This window comes from Ovis aries, chromosome 3, assembly GCF_016772045.2.
Source record: "Ovis aries strain OAR_USU_Benz2616 breed Rambouillet chromosome 3, ARS-UI_Ramb_v3.0, whole genome shotgun sequence".
In the NCBI taxonomy this organism is placed as follows: Eukaryota; Metazoa; Chordata; class Mammalia; order Artiodactyla; family Bovidae; genus Ovis; species Ovis aries.
In genome coordinates this window covers 164,469,566-164,495,912 of record NC_056056.1, presented here as the reverse complement: position 1 = coordinate 164,495,912, position 26,347 = coordinate 164,469,566, and the positions used below count along the sequence as shown (strand labels likewise).

General features: G+C 36.0%; 1 protein-coding gene and 2 pseudogenes across 1 annotated transcript; all 3 read left to right on the top strand.

Moving 5' to 3' along the window:
* The first annotated feature begins 576 nt into the window (after positions 1–576).
* On the top strand, positions 577–11,209 carry LOC105614917 (olfactory receptor 6C65-like; annotated as a pseudogene).
* Positions 11,210–15,618: 4,409 nt separating this feature from the next.
* On the top strand, positions 15,619–16,554 carry LOC101111875 (olfactory receptor 6C76). Its single transcript, XM_004007490.1, has one exon. The coding sequence runs from the start codon at positions 15,619–15,621 to the stop codon at positions 16,552–16,554; it is 936 nt and encodes a 311-aa protein (XP_004007539.1).
* A 4,677-nt stretch (positions 16,555–21,231) lies between these two features.
* Positions 21,232–24,496, top strand: LOC101111624 (olfactory receptor 6C76-like; annotated as a pseudogene).
* The last annotated feature ends 1,851 nt before the right edge of the window (positions 24,497–26,347 follow it).

The following is a 26,347-nucleotide window of genomic DNA, read 5'->3' as shown; positions in this document are numbered from 1 at the left end:
CCATCTCTTCTCAATATTTTCTGCTTCTGTCAGGTCCATACCATTTCTGTCCTTTATTGAGCCCATCTTTGCATGAAATGTTCCTTTGGTATCTCTATTTTTCTTGAAGAGATCAAGGAACTCACTCAATATTAAAAGGAGAATGTCTAAACACGTAAGTTTTCTTGTCCTGGCTTAGACTTGGTTTCAAAAGTGGTGGTAACACTAAGTGGCTAATTTATTGATCCATTATATTATACATTTCTTAAACAAGCAGACGTTAGAAAAAAGGAATCCTGTATTCACTAAATCATGTTTCTTGTTTGTATTTACAGACCAGGAAGAAGTAAGCAATAAGAAATGAGAAATCACACCTCAGCGAAAGAGTTCATTCTTCTGGGATTAACAGATGATCCAGAGCTAAATGTTTTCATTTTTCTATTTCTATTTTGCACATATATACTGACTGTGACTGAAAACATGACAGTTATCACCCTTACTCTGTTAAACTCACACCTCAAAACACCCATGTGTTTCTTCCTTAGGAATTTCACTTTCTTAGAAATCTCATTCACTGCAGTTTGTATTCCTAGATTTATGGTCAACATTGTAATAGGGGATATGACCATTTCATATAATTCTTGCATGGCCCAGGACATTTTCTTCATATTCCTTGGCTCAACAGATTTTTTTCTTTTGACTGTCATGCCATATGATCGTTATGTGGCTATCTATAAGCCATTGCATTACAAAACAATAATGAATAGCAGGCTTTCTTATCTCTCCTTGCTAACAAAAGCAGAAGATATTAAGAAGAGGTGGCAAGAATACACAGAAGAACTGTACAAAAAAGTTCTTCATGACCAAGATAATCACGATGGTGTGATCACTCATCTAGAGCCAGAAATCCTGGAATGTGAAGTCAAGTGGGCTTTAGGAAGCATCACCACGAACAAAGTTAGTGGAGGTGATGGAATTCCAGCTGAGCTATTTCAAATCCTAAAAGATGATTACGTGAAAGTGCTGCACTCAATATCCCAGTAAATTTGGAAAACTCAGTAGTGGCCATGGGACTGAAAAAGGTTTTCATTCCAATCCCAAAGAAAGGCAATGCAAAGAATGCTCAAACTACCACACAATTGCTCTCACCTCATATGCTAGTAAAGTATTGCTCAAAATTTTCCAAGCCAGGCTTCAGCAATATGTGAACTGTGAACTTCCAGATGTTCAAGGTGGATTTAGAGAAGGCAAAGGAACCAGAGATCTAATTGCCAACATCTGCTGGATCTTCAAAAAAGCAAACGAGTTCCAGAAAAACATCTATTTCTGCTTTATTAACTATGTCAAAGCCTTTGGCTGAAATGTCCTTTATCGAGCCCATCTTTGCATGAAATGTTCCCTTGGTATCTCTAATTTTCTTGAAGAAATCAAGGAACTCACTCAATATTAAAAGGAGAAGGTCTAAACATGTAAGTTTTCTTGTCCTGGCTTAGACTTGGTTTCAAAAGTGGTGGTAACACTAAGTGGCTAATTTATTGATCCATTATATTATACATTTCCTAAACAAGCAGACGTTAGAAAAAGGAATCCTGTATTCACTAAATCTGTGAAAACTGTGGAAAGTTCTGAAAGAGAGGAATACCAGACCACCTGACCTGCCTCTTGAGAAATCTGTATGCAGGTCAGGAAGCAACAGTTGGAAATGTACATGGAACAACAGACTGGTTCCAAATAGGAAAAGGAGTGTGTCAAGGATGTATATTGTCACCGTGCTTATTTAACTTATATGCCGAGTACATCATGAGAAATGCTGGGCTGGATGATGCACATGCTGGAATCAAGATTTCTGGGAGAAATATCAATAACCTCAGATATGCAGATGACACCACCCTTACGGTAGAAAGTGAAGAAGAGCTAAAGAGCTTCTTGATGAAAGTGAAAGAGGAGAGTGAAAAAGTTGGCTTAAAGCTCAACATTCAGAAAACTAAGATCATGGCATCTGGTCCCATCACTTCATGGCAAATAGATGGGAATCAGTGGAAACAGTGGCAGACTTTATCTTTTGGGCTCCAAAATCACTGCAGATGGTGACTGCAGCCATGAAATTAAAAGACCCTTGCTCATTGGAAGAAAAGTTATGACCAGCTTAGACAGCCTGTTAAAAAGCAGAGACATTACTTTGTCAACAAAGATCTACCTAGTCAAGGCTATAGTTTTCCAGTAGTCATGTATGATGTGAGAGTTGGACTATAAAGAAAGCTGAGCACCAAAGAATTGATGCTTCTGAACTGTGGTGTTGGAGAAGACTCTTGAGAGTCCCTTGGACTGCAAGGAGATCCAACCAGCTCATCCTAAAGGAGATCAGTCCTGAGTGTTCATTGGAATGACTGATGTTGAAGCTGAAACTCCAATACTTTGGCCACCTGATATGAAGAGCTGACTCATTTTGAAAAGACCCTGTTGCTGGGGAAGATTGAAGGTGGGAGAAGAAGGGGACAACAGAGGATGAAATGGTCAGATGGCATTCCTGACCCAATGAACATGAGTTTGAATAAACTCCAGGAGTTGGTGATGTACAGGGAAGCCTGGTGTGCTGCAGTCCATGGGGTTGCAGAGTCGGACAGGACTGAGCAACTGAACTGAAGTGAACTGAACTCCAGATAGAGTCATACTATTAGGTGTTATCTTTTCTTTACCTCTGCCTGAAAATAGAGCCCTATTTACCATAATCATTACATTCAGCCCTACAAATACTCCCTATCATGCAAAGTAAAACAGCTGTTATTTTAGCTTGGTAGAACACAGACCAAGTGGACTGGCATCCCTATAACACCATTAATTGAAGTCTAGAAACCATTATGTTAATTAATTTTAACCAAAATTAAAGTTTAATACACCCTATCTTTGGTGACACATTTTATCTGTTCCTTTCTAAATCCAAGTATGCAAAATATTTACTTGAAGAAATCTGTAATACTTTATTAAATCTTTCATTAAAAATGTATGACCTTTTCCAAAGAGAACATCAGCTGTATTGAGGTATCACTTCACACCAGTCAGAATGGCTGCGATCCAAAAATCTGCAAGCAATAAATGCTGGAGAGGGTGTGGAGAAAAGGGAACCCTCCTACACTGTTGGTGGGAATGCAAACTAGTACAGCCACTATGGAAAACAGTGTGGAGATTCCTTACAAAATTGCAAATAGAACTACCTTATGACCCAGCAATCCCACTTCTGGGCATACACACCGAGGAAACCAGAATTGAAAGAGACACATGTACCCCAATGTTCATCGCAGCACTGTTTATAATAGCCAGGACATGGAAACAACCTAGATGTCCATCAGCAGATGAATGGATAAGAAAGCTGTGGTACATATACACAATGGAGTATTACTCAGCCGTTAAAAAGAATTCATTTGAATCAGTTCTGATGAGATGGATGAAACTGGAGCCGATTATACAGAGTGAAGTAAGCCAGAAAGAAAAACACCAATACAGTATACTAACACATATATATGGAATTTAGGAAGATGGCAATGACGACCCTGTATGCAAGACAGGGAAAGAGACACAGATGTGTATAACGGACTTTTGGACTCAGAGGGAGAGGGAGAGGGTGGGATGATTTGGGAGAATGACATTCTAACATGTATACTATCATGTGAATTGAATCGCCAGTCTATGTCTGACGCAGGATGCAGCATGCTTGGGGCTGGTGCATGGGGATGACCCAGAAAGATGTTATGGGGAGGGAGGTGGGAGGGGGGTTCATGTTGGGGAATCCATGTAAGAATTAAAGATTTTAAAATTTAAAAAATAAAAAACTAAAAAAAAATAAAAAAAAAATAAAAAAAAAAATACATAAAAAAAAAAAAAAAAGAGGGCATGGCAATCCACTCCAGTATTCTGGCCTGGAGACTCTCCATGGACAGAGGAGCCTGGTGGGTTACAGTCCATAGTGTCATAAAGTGTTGGACATGACTGAGCAACTAAAAAAAATAAAAATAAAAATAAAAAAATAAAAAAAAAAATAAAAAAGAAAGGAAAAGCAAAAACAAAAAACACCTTTTCACCATTGTTTGTACTATATAACCACATAGGTAAGGTATTTCTTCTAGGCTCCAAATAAATTTTTACCACACATTTATTGTTCTCACAATAATTTGCAAGAGAGTCAATGAGAGTCTCTCTTTTAAAACAACGATCAGAAAAATATTTGAAAAATAACCAAGAAATAATTTTTTCATCAGTCTTTCCTTTTGTTCCCTGCAAACTCCAATATTATAGATAGAATTCTATAGTCCTTCAATACCTAATGGCTCCCAAGGAACCTTACTAAAAATTGTAGCTAAAATTAATTGCATTATAGATGCCTTGGTTTTTCTTCCTCAGAGAAGTTTTCTTTATGTTTCCCTCAAAAAAAAAAAAAAAAAAAAAAAACCTCATCTGTAACAGTATACTCAAAATATATTAAATGGGTCAGTTTCTGTTGGAGAAAAGCATTTTGGGAAACCTATATCACTGAGCAATATCAGAAAAGTCATAAAACATATGACATTTAAATTGCAAAAACAATTTTTTGGATGTTTGCTGACTGGATTTTTTCATCCTCACAGATTGGGTATTTGAGAATGGTTGGTTTATGACTAGGAAAATGCAAACCAAAGATTTAAATTTTTAATCATGAGTGCACAAATGTGAATTAATTTTATAAAATATGTCAAAATGAAGGAAATCTTTTCTACCTAAAACATCATGTTTCTCTTATTATTGATAATTAGAAAAATATTCAGGTTTAAACCATGACTCGATTCTATCGACTATCATAAAGGTGAGTGTGTTTTTTCTTTATCTACATCATTAATTATCTTTTTGAAATCATATATCTCTAAAATTACTCTCTTTAAAATGCAGCATGAAGGCACTCTATCAATTCTTGCAGTATTTTCTCTGCCTATAGCTTTGTAAATTTGTCAGAGCTGAGCTCATAAATGTATCACACTTGCCTGAGGAGGGAGTCAGGTAGTATTTTTTCAGTCAGTTCCCTCATCTGCATAATGAGTCTCTTAAAAGGACCAACCAAAAGCATTTTGGGCACAGAGTAAAAGGCTGTTTACATCTTTGTTATAATATGAATAATATTGATAATAACACATAATAAAACTCATTATACTTTGTTGTATAATTAATTACTGTTATCATTGCTGTTACTATCTTCCTTCTAATATACGTTCTTTCCCTATTGCATCCTTCAAAACTAGTTTAATAAACAATACAGCTATCAAATTATTATTTTTGAAAGCAGAACTTAATAAAGGTTGTCATGCAATAACTTTCTGAAATAAGTATATACTCTTATAGGAAACAATATGATCTCTATAATTGTTTAATGATTGACTATATTTAAGGAGTCCAACAGGAAATTTTACTTTGTAACTTTGTTTATGGGCTAACATTGGGCTAACAAGGGGCTAACATTGTGCTCACATCACCTTTAGTTAAAGAAGAGTGAATAGAGTTAATTTTGCATAAAGGCAGAATAGAATTGATTTCAATGAATTGCTCATAAATACGATATTTTTTCTTTAACTTTTTACTATGACTAAATCACAACTTATTTAGAAAAAGAATGCATTCCAAATCAAAAATAAATTTTTGAATAGAAAAATTAGCATGTAGAATTTTATGCACATTACGTTTTCAGAAATACTATATACTTAGTAACTTGTTTAATCTTCCCAATGACCTACTTCCCAGTGAAGTACGCTAAGTATTTATCATTATTACTCATTTTTATGACTGTGAAAAACAACTTACTGTGTTTTAATAAGTAATCAAAAATATACAGCAGGGAATTATCAACAGCTGAGATTAAACTCTAAGTTTTTGTTTGTTTGTTTGTTTGTTTTGTTTTTTTACTTTACAATACTGTATTGGTTTTGCCATACATTGACATGAATCCACCACGGGTGTACGTGAGTTCCCAATCCTGAACCCCTCTCCCACCTCTCTCCCCATATCATCTCTCTGGGTCATCCCAGTGCACCAGCCCCAAGCCCCCTGTATCCTGTATTGAACCTAGACTGGCGATTCGTTTCTTACATGATAGTATACATGTTTTAATGCCATTCTCCCAAATCATCCCACCCTCTCCCTCCCACAGAGTCCAAAAGTCTGTTCTATGCATCTGTGTCTCTTTTACTGCCTCACATACAGGGTTATCATTACCATCTTTCTAAATTCCATATATATGTGTTAGTATACTGTATTGGTGTTTTTCTTTCTGGCTTACTTTAAGGTTATTAAACACAGATTAATTTTTTCCCTACTAGACAAATTCTAATAAGAATTTTTGCATTGTTCTGATGGATAAAATTTTGTCACTTCCTATTAATGCATGTTTTATTGTTCTTTGCACAGAATAAGAGAGCTATAAATGTATTTGAAATCATATAAGGAGTTGATATCCACTCTTATTTTTACCTCCAGACCTGCAGGATTCAGAGTTTAGTCATGCCAAATAAAGCATTAATCAGAGAATTCATTCTTCTGGGACTTAAAGATGGCCCAGAAGTACAAGTTGTAATATTCTTCTTTATGTTGTTCACCTTACTGAGTGTAAGTGGAAACATGAACATCATCATGTTAAAACTATTCAGTGTCTGTTTGAAGACACCTAAGTATTGCTTCCTCAGGAATTTCACTTTCTTAGAAATTTCATTCACCACAGTCTGTATTCCTAGGTTTCTGAGCAGCCCTGCTACAGGAGACACAATCATTTCCTATAATGCTTGCATGACACAAGTGGTTTTTTTGTTTGTTTGTTTGTTTTAATTCTGCCCTCCAGAGTTTTTCCTTCTGCCGGTGATGTCCTATGATCATTATGTGGCTATCAGTATACCTATACATTACACAACCAGCATGAGTAACAGAGTCTGCAACCAGCTTGTAATCAGCTTGTAATCAGCTCCTGGCTGGTTCATTTCCTAATTATCTTCCCTCCTCCACCCGACCCTGATTATGGGCTACCAGCTGGGTTTCTGTGATTCCAACATCATTGATCACTTCACTTGTGACTCTTCTCCTATGCTACTGATTGCTTCAGTTCAGTTCAGTCGCTCAGTCATGTCTGACTCATTGCGACCCCAAGAATCGCAACACCGCCAGGCCTCCCTGTCCATCACCATCTCCCGGAGTTCACTCATATTCATGTCCATCCAGTCCGTGATTTCATCCAGCCATCTCATCCTCTGTCGTCCCCTTCTCCTCCTGCCCATAATCCCTACCAGCATCAGAGTCTTTGCCAATGAGTCAACTCTTCGCATGAGGTGGCCAAAGTACTGGAGCTTCAGCTTTAGCATCATTCCTTCCAAAGAAATCCCAGGGTTGATCTCCTTCAGAATGGACTGGTTGGATCTCCTTGCAGTCCAAGGGACTCTCAAGAGTCTTCTCCAGCACCACAGTTCAAAAGCATCAATTCGTTGGCACTCAGCCTTCTTCACAATCCAGCTCTCACATCCATACATGACCACAGGAAAAACCATAGCCTTGACTAGACGGACCTTAGCAAAGTAATGTCTCTGCTTTTGAATATACTACCTAGGTTGGTCATAACTTTTCTTCCAAGGAGTAAGCGTCTTTTAATTTCATGCCTGCAGTCACCATCTGCAGTGATTTGGGAGCCCAAAAAAATAAAGTCTGACACTGTTTCTTCTGTTTCCCCATCTATTTCCCATGAAGTGATGGGACCGGATGCCATAGTCTTTTGTTTTCTGAATGTTGAGCGTTAAGCCAACTTTTTCACTCTTCTCTTTCACTTTCATCAAGAGGCTTTTTAGCTCCTCTTCACTTTCTGCCAGAAGGGTGGTGTCATCTGCATATCTGAGGTTATTGATATTTCTCCCAGCAATCTTGATTCCAGCTTGTGTTTCTACCAGTCCAGCATTTCTCATGATGTACTCTGCATATAAGTTAAAAAGCAGGGTGACAATATACAGCCTTGACGTACTCCTTTTCCTATTTAGAACCAGTCTGTTGTTCCATGTCCAGTTCTAACTGTTGCTTCCTGACCTGCATAAGATTTCTCAACAGGCAGGTCAGGTGGTCTAGTATTCCCATCTCTTTCAGAATTTTCCACAGTTTGTTGTGATCCACACAGTCAAAGGCTTTGGCATAGTCAACAAAGCAGAAATAGATGTTTTTATGGAACCCTCTTGCTTTTTCCATGATCCAGCGGATGTTGGCAATTTGATCTCTGGTTCCTCTGCCCCTTCTAAAAGTACCTTGAACATCAGGGAGTTCATGGTTCATGTATTACTGAAGCCTGGCTTGGAGAATTATGAGCATTACTTTACTAGCATGTGAGATGAGTGCATTGTGCGGTAGTCTGAGCATTCTTTGGCATTGCCCCTCTTTGGAATTGGAATGAAAACTGACCTTTTCCAGTCCTGTGGCCACTGCTGAGTTTTCCAAACTTGCTGGCATATTGACTGCAGCACTTTCACAGCATCATCTTTCAGGATTTGAAACAGATCAACTGGAATTCCATCACCTCCACTAGCTTTGTTCGTAGTGATGCTTTCTAAGGCCCACTTGACTTCACATTCCAAGATGTCTGGCTCTAGATTAGTGATCACATCATCATGATTATCTGGGTCGTGAAGATCTTTTTTGTACAGTTCTTCTGTGTATTCTTGCCACCTCTTCTTAACACTTTCTGCTTCTGTTAGGTCCATACCATTTCTGTCCTTTATGGAGCCCATATTTGCATGAAATATTCCCTTGGTATCTCTAATTTTCCTGAAGAGATCTCTAGTCATTCCCATTCTGGTGTTTTCCTCTATTTCTTTGCATTGATCGCTGAAGAAGTCTTTCTTATCTCTTCTTTCTATTCTCTGGAACTCTGCATTCAGATGCTTATATCTTTCCTTTTCTCCTTTGCTTTTCACCTCTCTTCTTTTCACAGCTATTTGTAAGGCCTCCTGAGACAGCCATTTTGCTTTCTTGCATTTCTTTTCCATGGGGATTGTCTTGATCCCTGTCTCCTGTACAATGTCACGAACCTCATTCCATAGTTCATCAGGCACTCTATCAGATCTAGGCCCTTAAATCTATTTCTCACTTCCACTGTATAATCATAAGGGATTTGATTTAAATCATACCTGAATGGGCTAGCAGTTTTCCCTACTTTCTTCAATTTGAGTCTGAATTTGGTAATAAGGAGGGCTTCCCTGTTGGCTCAGAGGTTAAAGCGTCTGCCTGCAAGGCGGGAGACCAGGGTTCGATCCTTGGGTTGGGAAGATCCCCTGGAGAAGGAAATGGCAACCCACTCCAGTATTCTTGCCTGGAGAATCCCATGAAAGGAGGAACATGGTGGGCTACAGTCCATGGGGTCCCAAAAAGTTGGACACGACTGAGTGACTTCACTTTGATAATAAGGAGTTCATGATCTGAGCCACAGTCAGCTCCTGACCTTGTTTTTGTTGACTGTATAGAGCTTCTCCATCTTTGGCTGCAAAGAATATAATCAATCTGATTTCAGTGTTGACCATCTGGTGATGTCCATGTGTAGAGTCTTCACTTGTGTTGTTGGAAGAGGGTGTTTGCTATGACCAGTGCATTTTCTTAGAAAAACTCTATTAGTCTTTGCCCTGCTTCATTCTGCATTCCAAAGCCAAATTTGCCTGTTACTCCAGGTGTTTTTTGACTTCCTACTTTTGCATTCCAGTCCCCTATAATGAAAAGGACATCTTTCTGGGGTGTTCCACAAGGTCTTGTAGGTCTTCATAAACCGTTCAACTTCAGCTTCTTCAGCGTTACTGGTTGGGGCATAGACTTGGATTACTGTGATACTGAATGTTTTGCCTTGGAGACGAACAGAGATCATTCTCTCGTTTTTGAAATAACATTGAAGTACTGCATTTCGGACTCTTTTTTGACCATGATGGCTACTCCGTTTCTTCTGAGGGATTCCTGTCCGCAGTAATAGATATAACGGTCATCTGAGTTAAATTCACCCATGCCAGTCCATTTTAGTTCTCTGATTCCTAGAATGTCGACATTCACTCTTGCCATCTCTTGTTTGACCAATTCCAATTTGCCTTGATTCATGGACCTGCCATTCCAGGTTCCTATGGAATATTGCTCTTTACAGCATTGGACCTTGCTTTTATCACCAGTCACATTCACAGCTGGGTATTGTTTTTGCTTTGGCTCCATCCCTTCATTCTTTCTGGAGTTATTTCTCCACTGATCTCCAGTAGCATATTGGGCACCTAATGACCTGGGGAGTTCCTCTTTCGGTATCCTATCATTTTGCCTTTTCATACTGTTCATGGGGTTCTCAAGGCAAGAATACTGAAGTGGCTTGCCATTCTCTTCTCCAGTGGACCACATTCTGTCAGACCTCTCCATCATGACCCGCCCGTGTTGGGTTGCCCTGCACCATGGCTTGCTTTCATTGAGTTAGACAAGGCTGTAGTCCTAGTGTGATTAGATTGACTAGTTTTCTGTGAGTATGGTTTCAATGTGTCTGCCCTCTGATGCCCTCTTGCAGCACCCACCACTGTACTTGGGTTTCTCTTACCTTGGATGTGGGGTATCTCTTCACGGCTGCTCCAGCAAAGCACAGTGCTGCTCCTTACCTTGGACGATCAGTATCTCCTTACCGCTGCTGTTCCTGACCTTCAATGTGGGATAGCTCCTCTTGGCCCTACTGTGCCTGCACAGCCCCCATTCCTCGGGTTGTTCCTCCCAGCCACCAGCCCTGACCTCAGACGCAGGGTATTTCCTCTTGGCCGCCACTGACCTCAGACGCAGGGTAGCTCCTCTTGGCCGCCCCTGACCTTGGACACAGGGTAGCTCCTCTTGGTCGTTCCTGCGCCATAGCAGCCTGGCACTCTAGGCCGCTGCCCCTGACCTCAGACGTGTGGTAGCTCCTCTTGGCTGCGCTCAGTGCGTCAGCCCGCAGCCGCCTATGCTCAGTGCGCCGGCTCGCAGTGATTGCTTACACAGACACAAAGTTTCTAGAACTTATGGCATTTTTCTTAGCAGCATTCACACTCATGGTAACTTTAGCCTTGGTGATTCTCTTTTACACATCCTTAGAACAATTCTGAAGACCCCTTCTGCCAAGCAAAGGAAAAAGGCCTTCTCTACTTGTCCATATGATTGTGGTTTCCATTTCTCACAGGAATTGTATTTTCGTGTATGTCAAGACATCTGCTAAAGAAGGTGTGGCTTTGAGTAATTAACCTCCAATTAAAATAAATAAATTTATATTTTTTAAAAAGGGGGGTTAGCAGTACTTAATATCTCTGTTGCTCCCATGCTGAATCTCTTTATATACACCTTAAGGAACCAGTAGGTAAAACAAGTCCAGGACTTGTTTTCACCAAAACAATGTTATTATCAATCAAGCACTGCTGCTGCTGCTGCTAAGTTGCTTCAGTCCTGTCCAACTCTGTGTGACCCCACAGACAGCAGCCCACCAGGCTCTGCCATCCCTGGGATTCTCCAGGCAAGAACACTGGAGTGGGTTAATCATTATGAAATCTGTAGCTGAAACCACAAATAAAGAACACATAAACACAAACCATTGATTCAGATGGTTGATATACAGAAGGGAACAAAGCACACAAAACCTCTTGATATTGTAGAGTTTATTTCTAGTGCAGGAACAGACTTCAAACAGTCAACATAATTGAAAATTAAATTATTTTGTATTTTAGTAAGTGAAAATAATATGAACAAAACTGATATACTGTAAGGAAAGGAGGACACAATTCAAATTAAATAGGGTGGTCAAAGATTTCAGTTATTTTATAGCTCCTTTTATATTTCACTTTTTTACTTCCAAAAGTATTTCTCTGTATTTGTTACTTTTTTCCCCCCTATAATGTTCCCAGCTCTATGTATCATTTATTCCACAGTTGGCAAACATAGGGAGACTCTGGGGTGTGATTTTAATATTGGTCTTTAATTTCAAACGACAAGTTGAAAGCTCTAGATAGCTATTCAGATCCTACATGAGAAATAAATGATTCAAAATAAAATTCACAATAACCCACAGTTAATGAATGGAACCTAAATTCAAGGCTTAGAAAACCATGCTTTATGATTATTTCTACCAAAGAACTCTGTCTCCTCCCTACTCTTATTTCCTTTTCTATTGAGTCAGCTATTCAACATATGTAAAGGGGAAAAAACAGATTGCAGATAGTGTTTGGGATGGACATGTACACACTGCTATATTTAAAGGAGATAACCACCAAAGACCTACTGTGTACCACAGTGAACTCTGCTCACTATTCTGTAGTAACCTAAATGGGAAAATAATTTGAAAAAGAATAGATTCATGTATATGCATAATTGAATCACTGTGATGTACACCTGAAACTAACAGAATGTTGTTAATCAATTATACTCCAACATAAAATAAAAATTAAAAATAAATAAATTAAATAAATATAAATAAGTTATGTTAAAAATATTTGAAAAAAAAATTATCCTCTACTCTGAAATAGATTATTTTAAGTTGTCCATATCACTTGCTCCCAGCTCTGCTTCATCAGAAGTATTTATCTATATTTTTCCAAGTTATACTCTTCTTGTTAGGCAATAAACTGGAATTGTGAGAGACTGCAGCTGTTTGGTGGGTGATTTCTTCCAGTGAGTGATGTCAACAGAAATTATGACTAATTATTAAATATTAATTATTAATGAGATCATTATTGCTAAATATTAGGGATAACTGCTTTTATATCACATGCAGTGACCTTTGTTTGGCCATATCATAACATCAGAAAATTTTTAACATTAAATAGTCAGAAGAACGTAAACATAAAAAGCTTAGTCCATGAAATTACTGAACAGTGCAAGATGCTTACACACCTATTTAACATACATATATAAGGATCAGAGAACACAATTATTGGTACTCAAGGTAAATTCAAAGATAAATCACATGCCTTTACCATTTTCAATCATTGTAAGTATCTCACACCATTTAATTAGAAGGAATGGAAATGTTGAAATTAAATGTGAAGTTTAATTAAAAATTGAAATAAAAAAAAATCCAATGTGGAAAACCCGACTCAGGGTTTAAAGCCAACCCAGGGACTGAACCCACCCTTCCTACATTTACAAGCATATTCTTTACCACTGAGCCACCAGGGAAGCCCATAGCCAATGGTCAACTATTGGCTAAAATGAAGATTTCCTATTAATTATCAAGTGCTTGAAGTAATGTATATATCACAGGAAGACAAATTCTTTAAAATGGAAAAACATCATTTTCTGTTTTTATAATTATATTTATACTTAAAGTGGTGATAAAATATCTAATAATTCAACTATTAATTAAGACTGCTTTGAAGTATCATTATTGGGTACACAAAAGTAATTTAAGTATCTTAGTTTTCACTTATATGATATATTCAACAACAAGATGCCATTTTGAAGAAGTTTTCTTTTTCTACATTGTATTTACTCACTGTGGAATGAACTGTGCCTCATTTGTTCATTAGTAAGAGCAGTTTGGGTAAATATTAAAGTGTATCTTAGATTCTATGCCAATACATTGGAAATAATACAGAAACATAAAGGTGAAATTTCAGTTGTTTCTGATTTTGGTGTATACTAGTTATTTAGCTCAATTGATGAAAGTAGAAGTACTTCTTAAGGAGTATAGCTGAAATGATGCAACTCAAGAGATTTAATAATTTTAAAGTTATTTTACACACGATGAGACCATGTCTTTCTTCATTAATAGTCTTCTGTCTGTTTTGCTTTCATATTTTAAACATATACCATATGTTGTGAAGGATATATCCATCATAAGAATATGATCAGGAAATGTTGGCTTATTTTCACTACACTTCCCACCTCACCAAATACTTGACCATCACCCTGCTGGATAATTTTCTCAACTTTCTCCTGGGACACAGGTCTCATAATATCAATTAAAAGATACTCACCAAAGCTAATCTTGTGCATGATTCATCAGTGCCCTATTATTATTTTCCCAGAAGTCATTAAGGATTTATCTCAAATAATATTTCTGAAGCAAAAAAAAAAAAATTTATGTAACAAAACACTTTAAATTTTCTAGGTTTTCTTTTTCCCTAAGAAAAATAAATGGAAATGGCCTTCTGTGAAATATCAGAAGAGCTTGTTACAAAAGATTTCTCAAATGTTTTTCATTTTTAGCTTTCACATGAAAATGTTGCTGCTAAGATAGCTGGTGGGATATGTTCAGGATTCCATATTTGGGACAAATGGTGAAGAATAATATGAGAAAACTGTTCCATTAGCTATTTAGCTCCTGAAACTTGAAGGGTTTTGTGGAAGAATAGAGAGATTTATGGAAAGACAGGGAGAATAGTTATTTCTCCATGAAGCATTAGACTACTACTTTTCTTTTCATTTATCTTAATTGAGCACATTATCTTGTACTCAATATGTCACACAAATCATCAGTCTTTTGACCATATGTAAGTATTCTGTTTATTTTAATCTGATGCTTCTATTTATTATAAAGCATTGATTATGACTCTCTGTTGTGATTCTCTTCTCTGATACATATAATTACAAACAGTGTATATAATAATATTACAATATATTATCTTACATATATATTCAATAGGTAAACCAATAAACTGAAATATAAAGATATTTGAAATGGTGATTTCTATCATTAACAGCAATGTGTAGAACACACCACATTTTCCTTAATTTTGGTATAATCACACTTTACAAAAACTTGATACATATTCTTGGCCTGGATGTCCAAGATAGTTCTAAATGACATATACAAAGTGTTTGCATATTTCATATTTTAATTTTATATGAGTATTTCTGTTCTTCATTAACATATTTGTAAATATATTGTTTAAGCTATTAACTCAATCTGTAAAACTTATTTTATTAGAAATTTTTAAACAATCTATTAAAAGTCACTGCATTAATTGCATATCATGAAAAGTCATATTTTTAAGAAATCAAGAATAAAGGTAAGAGTTAAGAGATTCTAACTTCTGGAAATTGAATGGACTACTGGGTTTTAAAATATGGATAATATTATATAAACCATAGTTTGATATAAATAAAAGTCTATAATACATTATAGTGACTTGGTATTTGTATTTTTTAAAAAGGGTAATAAATAACAGAGGTAGTATTCACTACTTCTCCAAAAGAACATTTAGAATTTTCCCTATGAAATATTAATTAAGTTTAGACTGATCGCTGATTTCCATTATCAGTCAGAGTTTTAATGCCTGGAAAAGACAAATTGAGAACATAATTTCCTCTTTATTTTAGCTTAACAATGAAGCATGAGAAGAGTTCATGTTCAATCACTAGATTTTCCAGGTAACAAGAGTAATAAATGAAGACACAATAGACATGAGGTAAGGATCAGAGGACATTACATCCTACAGATGAGACTAATATTAAACAAAAGAAACACTCCTAAGATGTATAATAAAATTGGGAAAGTGAATATAAAAGTCCAGAAACTTTTTGTGAAAATAAAATTATTACTTGAAAAACAGGTGCAGACATTTATGCTTATCTAATCAATTTATTACTGTCTTGTATCTGCCAGTAAGATTTGTCAAAAATCAGCCAGCAGAAATGAGAAACAGAACATCAGTGACAGAGTTCATCCTTCTAGGTCTGACTGATGATCCCAAGATACAAGCTGTGATTTTTTTCTTTTTGTTTCTCACATATGTGCTGAGTGTTTGTGGAAATCTGACTATCATCATTCTTACACTGCTGGATTCCCATCTGAAGACGCCCATGTATTTTTTCCTCAGGAATTTCTCCTTCTTAGAAATCTCATTTACTTCTGTCTGTAATCCTAGATTTTTGATGAGCATTCTAACTGGAGACAAATCTATTTCCTATAATGCTTGTGCAGCTCAGCTCTTTTTCTTTATCCTTCTTGGTTCAACAGAGTTTTTTCTCCTGGCATCTATGTCCTACGATCGTTATGTGGCTATATGCAAACCTCTGCATTATACAACCATCATGAGTAACAAGATCTGCTACCAGCTTGTAGGCGGCTCTTGGTTGGCTGGATTCTTGGTGATCTTTCCTCCACTGACCATAGGGCTGGAGCTGGATTTCTGTGACTCCAATATCATTGACCACTTCACCTGTGATTCTGCTCCTTTACTGCAAATCTCCTGCACAGACACCAGCACACTAGAACTCATGAGCTTTGTTTTAGCTGTGCTGACGCTCATGTCTACCTTGATGTTAGTAATCCTCTCCTACTCCTACATTCTCAGAACAATCCTGAGAATCCCTTGTGCTCAACAAAGAAAAAAGGCCTTTTCAACCTGCTCCTCCCATATGATTGTTGTCTCAATCTCTTATGGAAGTTGCATCTTCATGTATGTGAAAACCTCAGCAAAGGAAGGGGTTGCTTTGACAAAGGGAGTAGCTATGCTCAATACCTCTGTGGCTCCTATGCTCAATCCGTTTATTTATACCTTACGGAACCAGCAAGTAAAACAAGCGGTTAAGGATGTTGTAAGAAAGATGCTGTTCTCAAAACATTGACCTGACTTAAATTTTAACTAAAACAAATACAATTTTAACTATAGAACCAATGAATAATATCTTTTCTAACATATATTCTACCTTATTCTATTTCTTTATAGAAACAGTATTGTTTAGGCTATTTTGAATTTAATATTCTTATTGTAAATCTTCCTCGTATAAACTTTAGCACAGTATCATTTCGGAATGTTCTTATGCAATTTCATATTATAAGCTTAAATTTAGAACTAAAGGCCCTTCATATATTAACATGTGTGTGAGTGCGAAGTCGCTTCATTCACGTCAGACTCTTTGCGTCCCAGCAAACTGTAGCCCGCCAGGCTTCTCTGTCCAGGTGATTCTCCAGAAAGAATACTGGAGAGGGTTGTCATGCCATCCTCCAGGAGATCTTCGTAACCCAGGGTTTGAACCCACATCTCTTAAAACTCCTGCATTGGCAGGCAAGCTTTTTATCACTAGTGCTACATGAGAAGCTCCATTTATTAATTTCAAATAACATGCATGACATTAAACATCACCTAAAATACTTGAGCAGAATAAAATTACTATTAATTCATATATGTCTAAATTCAAAAGTACATACTCATGTCTCTAGAAGCATGCAAATATGTATATATGTGTTCTATGTGTATATACTCATATATATGTCTCTCTATATATATTTACACATACTATACTTTTAATGGTTTTCATCAAGTGAAATAGAGGAAACTCAGTCGTAAAGGTGTACAAATAACTAAGTAATATAGGAGTTAGGCAATGAGCACGAAATTTAAGTTACAATTTACTTACATTCTACATAAAAATTTTAAAATATTCTATGTATTTGTCATCAGGACAACAGATTAGTAATGGAAAAATACTTTTCTACATTTATATTTGTTTTTAGCAATTCATTGTATGAGAATTTAGATAAGAAAAATAATGCAGAAACTATTTCTTTAATAAGAAATATTTCTTTTAACTATTTCTTGAATACAGAACTTTTATAGAGCTAATACTTAAGAAATTGCAATATCATGTAAACAGATTTTTAGAAGGTAGTTATATACAGAGATGGCAGTATTTGGCTTGGAAATATTTTCCATTATGAGAATCTTACTTCACACATACAAATACTAGCTAATAGTATTTTTTCTCTATTGGTATCTCTAATAAACTTTTATAAGATTTGACCAATATATTATGTGAGATTATATTGCTTGCCAAATAAACATTAAAAGTAAAATGAAGTTAAGGGGGAAATAAGATATAGAACAAAAAACTCAGGAAGATTTGTAGGATCCCAGAAAATTCTGCTTAACTCAGGAGCTGGAAAGACAGATTCGCTTGTCCCATGACTATTTATTGCTCATAATTTCTCTCAAATGTTTCCCTTTTTCTCTGTTAAAGATTTTAATCTATCTTCATTTGGTTTAATTTTGTTTCCTTCTTCCAGAATAAATTGTTCTTCATCACATAAGAAATAGTACAGTTCCTTGTAGACTTCAGTTCATCCTTTTCACTTCATGATAAAAAGCAAGACTCCCTGCCACTCAGTTCAATAGAAGTATCAGTTGGAAGAAGCTTATTGATACCCCTCTGAGTAGATGTCAATTAAAAAATCATCTCTTTGATCCCTGACCATGAACTATGTTTCATAGCCATAGGATGCTGCTTATATATATATATATATATATATATGCGCTAGAATTAAGTTGTCTAGATTTGCCTCTAGTTTTGTCGTTTGTAGCTTGAATTCTCTTGGTTGCAAAATTTTCACATGCAAAGGAAAGTCAGTAATTCTGTTTAATCATAGATTTGTTATGTTACATATAGTTTAAGCATCTAAAACTGCTAGTAATTGAGTAATGGTGCAATAATGTTAACATTTATTATTATTATTGTTATAGTGATTAATTTCAGTCACATAGTCTGGGTCACATTGTCAACTGAGATGTAGGTGGAGATGGCAGAAAATCCTGCTTGACAATGAGAAGTAGTTTTGGAGTAACCACTCAATTTTATTTCAGCCAACTTCATTTTGCCAGTTTGGTTGTATGGAAAACATGTCTACTTCCAGAGATAGAAGCACTTCCTAAGGTAATAGCCACTTACAGATACTCTTAAAAGGATTGTTGTGAAGTTGCTCAGTCATGTTCGACTCTTTGCGAACCCATGGACACCAGGCTCCTCCGTCCATGGGATTTTCTAGGCAAGAATACTGGAGTGGGTTAATATTTCCTTCTCCAGGGTACTTCCCTAACCAGGGATCGAACCCAGGTCTCCCACATTGTAGACAGATGCTTTACTGTCTGAGCCACCTTAAAAGGATAGCATAGACCAGATAGATTTATGAAAGGAAAGAATTGGCCCTTTGCCTTGTCCAAGTGTCATGCTTCATCAGACTTGCAATCTTACTAATCAGAGTCAAAAGATGTAGTAAAACCCATTGTGAAAGAATCGCCTTTAAAAAGGTTTCACGGACTTCCCTCATGTTCCATTGTTTAAAAATCCACCTGTCAATGCAGAGGACACAGGTTTGATCCCTGGTTCAGGAAGATCCCACTTGCCCTGGGGCCACTAAGCGCCTGTGCCACAACTACTGAGCCCGGGGGGCAGTAACTACTGAAACTCCCACGCCTAAGGCCCATGCTCTGCAACAAGAGAAAACACTGCCGTAAGAAGCCGGGACACTGCAACAAAGAGTATTCCCTGCTTGCCCCAACTAGAGAAAAGCTCACAGTCAGCAACAAAGACCCAGCACAGTCAAAAATAAATAAAAATAATTTAATTTTTTAAAAAAGTTTTCAGTGCTTAAATTTTCATGTAGAGGTGAACACATTCTTAGCAAGTATATACTAATGAAACAGTACTTTAGAAAACAGATTAGTATATAAAATGAATATCATTGCTTTTTTCTTGTATTTTTGCTGCTATGGTTTGCTTTAAACCAGACAAGCAGATATATGATGAGGTTCCTCTTCCCCTAAAAACCAGCTCTGACTAATCAGTGATGGGCACAAATTTATCCAACTTCTCAATGTCTTGATTTTTATTGAAGAACTACATTTATTTCTTCTCTTTTCCCTTATTTAGTGCTTTATTTCTCAGTTTACCCCTTAAAACTAAATGTTTGTGATATTTCTCTTTTTTGTGTACCTCTTTTTACCAATTTTTCAGATTTTCATATTACCATAAAATTCTATTTTACAATAATGAGCCCTATCAGTATGAATAAGCCACTTCTACCAAGTACGTGGGGCCTTATATCTCATATTCAAATTTCATCATGAAGTCATGACTTGGTAAACATCACACTGAAGGGTAAATGACCTTAATTAAAATCATGAAATCAATAATATATTACCAAAATAGAATATCCATTCAGAGACAAACACCCAGACATTTTTTTCTTCACAACATTGATATTAGTTTAAATTATCCTGTAGCACTGAGCTTATGGTAAAATAGCCATTCTTATAAACATATGAGATAAATACAAACAGTTGTATAGGAATATGTATGAAAATTTTAAGAAGGAAAAGTAATTTCATTTGTAGAATCTACATTCAAAATGAAATAGAACAATTATATAAAAATGTATGTGTGTGACTTATTCTAATACATGATTTAATTTTAGAAATTTTTGATCATTCATAATACCCCAAAGTAATAATTTGGTTGATTATGGAGCTTGAGCAAGCTCCAGGAGATGGTGAAGGACAAGGAAACCTGGCATGCTGCAGTCACTGGGGTCACATAGACCAACAAAACTGAGCAACTGAACATCAAAATGGTATTCAACTATGTAACTATTATAAATGCATATGCTCACTTTGAATGCTTAAATATTACTTTGTGACAAGGGAACTAATAATATATTACTAAGTGTCAAGGGAAAATTTCCAAAATTAGAATGTGTTTAAAGATGTATCAACAATGTGTATTTGTTAAGAACACTTACCAGTGAAGGTAAATATTTCAAAATAAATATACACTTCAAGTAGATTTTCTTAAAAGTAAGATCACATGAAGGCAAAACAAGTTCTTTGAAGTGGAAAGATAAAGATACATGTTGTGATGTTTTTATTCATGTTATATTTGACATTGTCATTGTGATGTATTTTAATAACATTGATTAGACTTCTAGTACTAAAATGTTATTATTGATTGTAAAAAAAGTTATTGAATAGATTTTACTTATATAATATGTTCATTAAGAAGATATTACACTAATGCATATTTCTTTTGGGGGGGGGGGAGATTGATAGTTCTATATTGATAGAAAAAAAGCACACAAAACCACACAATTAAAATGATCCAAAATCCCACAGCCCAGATATTATTTCTACTGTTGACATTAGGTGGCCATTCTCCAGATAGCTCACTGTGTGTGTGTGATAACACTGAATTTGGTCACAGTGGGATAAACTGCACTTAATGTGCTCACCTGGAAAGAATAGCTATGTATGTGTGTGCTTAGTCACTCAATACTGTCCAACTCTTTGTGACCCCATAAAGAATAGTTTTGATATACATTGCATATGTATTCTTTATATAAATGTGTCTTGGATTTCATACTCAGAAGTCAGAAGAAATAAGTAAATGTAAAAGTGAAATCTGATGTGCTTCTAATTTTAGTGACTTTGCTCAAGTATTGAAAGACAAATTCATTCTAAAGAAATATTTGCTACAATGCTCTATCTTAAAAAGTCCTCGTAATTTTAACGTTTCACAGCCCATGGAACCTGTTGTTCTTCTTTAATCGTTCTGTACCTTATTTTTCACATTAAACAGATTTCTGCACACCATTTAAGAATCATGCTTAGATCATATGAAAATAAAAATCAGAGCGTGTTGGTTTGCTTAGCCTCAGTTCTCCTCCAATATTGGCTAACATCCAGCTGCATGAATTCCTCAAACTTCCCTTGCACCATAGGTCCCATGATCAACCAATTAAAACATGATTGCCAAAGCAGATCTTGTACATTATTCATTAGTGCCCTATTGCTGTTTACCCCAAAAGTCATTAAAAATTTGTCTCAAGGAATATTTATGAAGTTATATGTAGCAAAGCACATTAAAGGTGCTAAGCTGACTCCTTTTCAAAGGAAAATAAATGGATATGCCCACCTACCTCAAAATATCAGAGAAGCCTATTAAAGAAATATTCTCAAATTTGCAGCATTAATAGCAGTAAACTTTCATTTAGAGATTTACGTCAATATGACACATAAAATATTTCAAGATTCCAGGTTTTTGGACAATGTTGGGAAAAGATATGTGGGAAATATCTCATTAGGTATTTGGAGATGGGATAAAAAGGTATTTATGAGGGATTTATAGCTCTGTTGGAGGGAAGGAAATATATCTATGATTGATCACTTCTGATTTAAGAGAATCAAATATATCACTTTAAATAATTAACCATCAAGCATTTGACAATAAATATTCTCAACTTATTTTCATAGGATGCTCAGCTTTTCTATCTTATATAACATTGATTGCTGCCTGTCTCTCATACACATGAATATATATGTATACACATAAATATACATACATATTAATGTAATAGCATATTGATAATTAAATAGCTGAGAACCTTAAATGGTGATTTATGATCAATTTTTATGTAAGTATTCACAATTTATTTTCATTTGTTTTCAGCTTTTATATGTTATATAGCATTGATACTCTGATGCCTGTATCTCTCATATATATGAATACATAAGAATACACATAAATATATATGCATATTAATATTAAAGTTAAAATCAACAATCTAAATAGTTGAGAAGTTTAAATGATGATTTCTAGATTTTAGCACTTTCAATGGCAATTAGCAGAAATATGTGCAGCATAGGTTGCTTTCCTTAAATTACACTTATACTTTAGAAGGACATGTGAATACTCTTGGTGTTGGTGTCCACAATAGGTCTGCTGCTGCTGCTGCTAAGTCACTTAGATACCTGTAAAGTATTTGTGCATTTCTCATCTAAATTCACTTGTGAATCATTCTTAGAGATCATTAGCATACTTTGTGAACATGTTGCTTTATACCATTGTTTGGTAGATTTTCAAAAGGAATTATTAGGCATTATGAAACCATGAGGGCTTCCCCGGTGGCTCAGCAGTGAAGTATCCACCTGCAATGCAGGAGTCGCAGGAGACGTGGGTTTGATCCCTGGGTTGTGAAGATCCCCTGGAGGAGAGCATGGCAACTCACTCCAGTATTCTTATCTGGATAATCCCACGGATAGAGGAGCCAGGTGGCCTACAGTCCATAGGGTTGTGAAGAGTCAGACATGATTGAAGTGACTTACACATATGCCTGGAACCAATAAGTAAAAACGTGAACTTAAATTTTCATGTTAAGTAATGCAAAAAGAAATTTGGGTGTTCAGAGGCCTCATTAATATATGTGAAAATGATATAAGTATTTGGTTACAAAATATTTTATGTTATTTATATGAATCATTTTAATATACATAAATGTTCTAAATACAGCATTAGAATGACTTATACTCTAATTTTTAGAAGAAATGGGAAATATATGAATAAGTAAGTGTATGATTGGCTATTTTCTCAGAGAGCAATCAGAATGTCACTGACCTATATTAATTAGATTTGGGTTGACCAATTATTGCCATCATCAGTTAGTACTTTTTATCCTAAAAAGCTTAAATAACAAAAGAGAAAGTTTCTCTCCATGTTAGCTCAACAGTGAAGCATGAGAAGAGCTCATGTTCAATCACTAGATTTCCCAAGTAGCAATTATGGTAAATGAAAGCAGAGTGAACATGTAGCAAGAAATCAAAGGACATTATGCAGAGTAATAAGACTTATATTAAACAAAAGACACAAATCTAAGATGAATAATGAAACTGGAAGAAATGAAGAATGTACATAATTTTGGTGAAGACACAATTATGACTTTAAAAAGAAGATGTTAATATTTATGCTTGTCTAACCCATTTACTGTTGTCTGTCTTGATTATGCCACAAGATTTGCCAAAAATCAACAGCCAGAAGTGAGAAACAGATCATCAGTGACAGATTTAATCCTACTGGGTCTGACTGATAATATAGAAATACAAGCTGTGATTTTCTTCATTTCTCACATATGTGCTGAGTGTTTGTGGAAATCTGACTATCATCATTCTTACACTGCTGGATTCCCATCTGAAGACTCCCATGTATTTTTTCCTCAAGAATGTCTCCTTCTTAGAAATCTCATTTACTTCTGTCTGTATCCCTGGATTTTTGATGAGCATTCTACCTGGAGACAAATCTATCTCCTATAACACTTGTGTAGCTCAGCTATTTTTCTTGATTCTATTCAGTTCAGGAGTTTTTTCTCCTGGCATCTATGTCCTATGATCGTTACATGACTATCTGCAAACCTCTGCATTATATGACCATCATGAGTAACAAGATCTGCTACCAGCTTGTAGGCGGCTCTTAGCTGGCTGGATTCTTAGTGATCTTTCCACCACTGACCTTGGGGCTGCAGCTGGATTTCTGTGACTCTAATGTCATTTACCACTTCACATGTGATTCCTTTCCTTTATTGGAACTCTCCTGCACAGACACCAGCACACTAGAGCTCTTGAGTTTTGTTTTAGCTGTGCTGACGCTCATGTCCACCTTGAGTGTCCTCTCCTACTTCTATATCCTCAGATCAATTCTGAGAATCTCTACTCAACAAATGAAAAAGGCTTTTTCAGTCTTCTTCTCCAATATGTTGTTGTCTCAATCCCTCTATGGAAGCTGCATCTTTACGTATGTGAAAACCTCAGTGAAGGAAAGGATTGCTTTGACAAAGGGGGTTGCTATGCTTGATGCCTCCTTGGCTCCTATGCTGAACCCATTTATTTATACATTACGGAACCAGCAGGTGAAACAAGCATTTAAGGGTATTATGAGAAAGATATTGTCCTCCAAACCATTGATTTCATGAAAATTTATAACTGAAACACACAGCAACTTTTACCAGAGAAACAATAAATAATTGTTTTATCTCTTCTGTCTTCTTTTGTTGATTCTCAGAAATATAATTGTTTATGGTGTTTTGGATCCAATATTCTTTTTTTTTAATTTTTATTTTTACTTTATTTTACTTTACAATACTGTATTGGTTTTGCTCTTAAAATACAATTCTCTCTCTATATATATATAAGCACAAAATCATTATGGAATGATCCATAGCATTTCCCTATGATATAACATAAGGAAATGGCTGAAGCTAGTCTTCTATTAATGTAGGTACTTCCAATAATATTCATTGTGATGATATTTATCACAGCCTAATTTATTCAAACAGCATATTGCACTAGTCTTTTTAGCTATAAATGTATAAAAGGATCATTTAAGTGTATTAAATCATATAAATGTATAAAATCATGTACCTACGCAATGTGGATGATGACCGAGGCCACAAAATGAAGTGATGCTTACTCCTTGGAAGGAAATCTGTGACAAACCTAGACAGTGTATTAAAAAGCAGAGATATCAGTTTGCCAACAAAGGTCTGTACAGTCCAAACTATGATTTTTCCAGCAGTCATGTTTGGATGTGAGAGCTGGACGATAATGAAGACTGAGTGCCAAAGAATATATGCTTTTGAACTGTGGTGCTGGAGAAGACTCTTGAGAGTCCTTTGGAAAGCAAGGAGATCAAACCAGTTAATCTTAAAGGAAATCAACCCTGAATATTCATTGAAAAGACTGGTGCTAAAGCTGAAGCTCCAATAATTTAACCTCCTGATACAAAGAGCCAACTCTTTGGAAGAGATCCTGATGCTGGGGAAAATTGAGGGCAAGAGGTGAAGGGGGTGACAGAGGATGAGATGCTTGAATGGCATCTCTGTCTCAGTGACATGAGTTTGAATAAACTTGGTGAGACAGCACAGGACAGGGAAGCCTGGTGGGCTTCATGGTGTGTTCATGGAGTCACAAAGAATTAAATACGACTTAGCAACTAAACAACAACATACCCATGTACTTACATTGTATATATATTTACTTGTGTATGTTTTTATTTATTTATGTGAATATATAAGAATATATATATATATCCACTGCCTTAATTTTTTCTTTAAAAGAACTTGGAACAAATTTATGGAATATAGGAATATCTGATATACAAGCAAATATCAAAATTTATGTGTCAAACAATGTTAATTAGAGAAACATGAAAACAAGAAAAGCACCATCTTCGCTATGAAAATTACCTGAGATAATTATCCTAGTGATAACACCAGATATGGAGATTGCTCTTACAAACCATCCTTTCCACATGCAAGTCTGAAACTGCCAGCATTAGCAACCTATGCACATCCCATGGGCTTTCCAGGTGGCACAGTGATAAAGAATCCACCTGCCAATACAGGAGACTCAAGAGACACACGTTTGATCCCTGGGTCTGGACAATCCCCTGGAGAAGGAAATGGAAACCCACTCCAATATTCTTGCCTGGGAAATCCTATGGACAGAGGAATCTGACGGGCTACAGTCCATCGAGTCAAAAAGAGTTGGACACCACTTAGTGACTAAACAACAACAAACAATGGAAGAACTAGAGACAAAGGAAGTGATTTCTGTCCAACTTTTTACAGACACCATCGTCTAGCCTGCCAGGCTCCTCTGTCATATAAAGCTACAGAGTACCAAATTTGTAAGATACAGAAAAAGTGGTGACTAGCAGCATATGTGGAGTCCAAATTCCATTAGAAAAAAAAAATTAATACAATCTTGAAACCAATTATCTCAGCATTAATGCAAGGGAAATAGGCAAGACATTAAACTTAACT

What these genes read in the sequence shown, in the direction of transcription:
- LOC101111875 (XM_004007490.1), top strand. Translation starts at nt 15,619, where the DNA reads ATGAGAAACAGAACATCAGTGACAGAGTTCATCCTTCTAGGTCTGACT.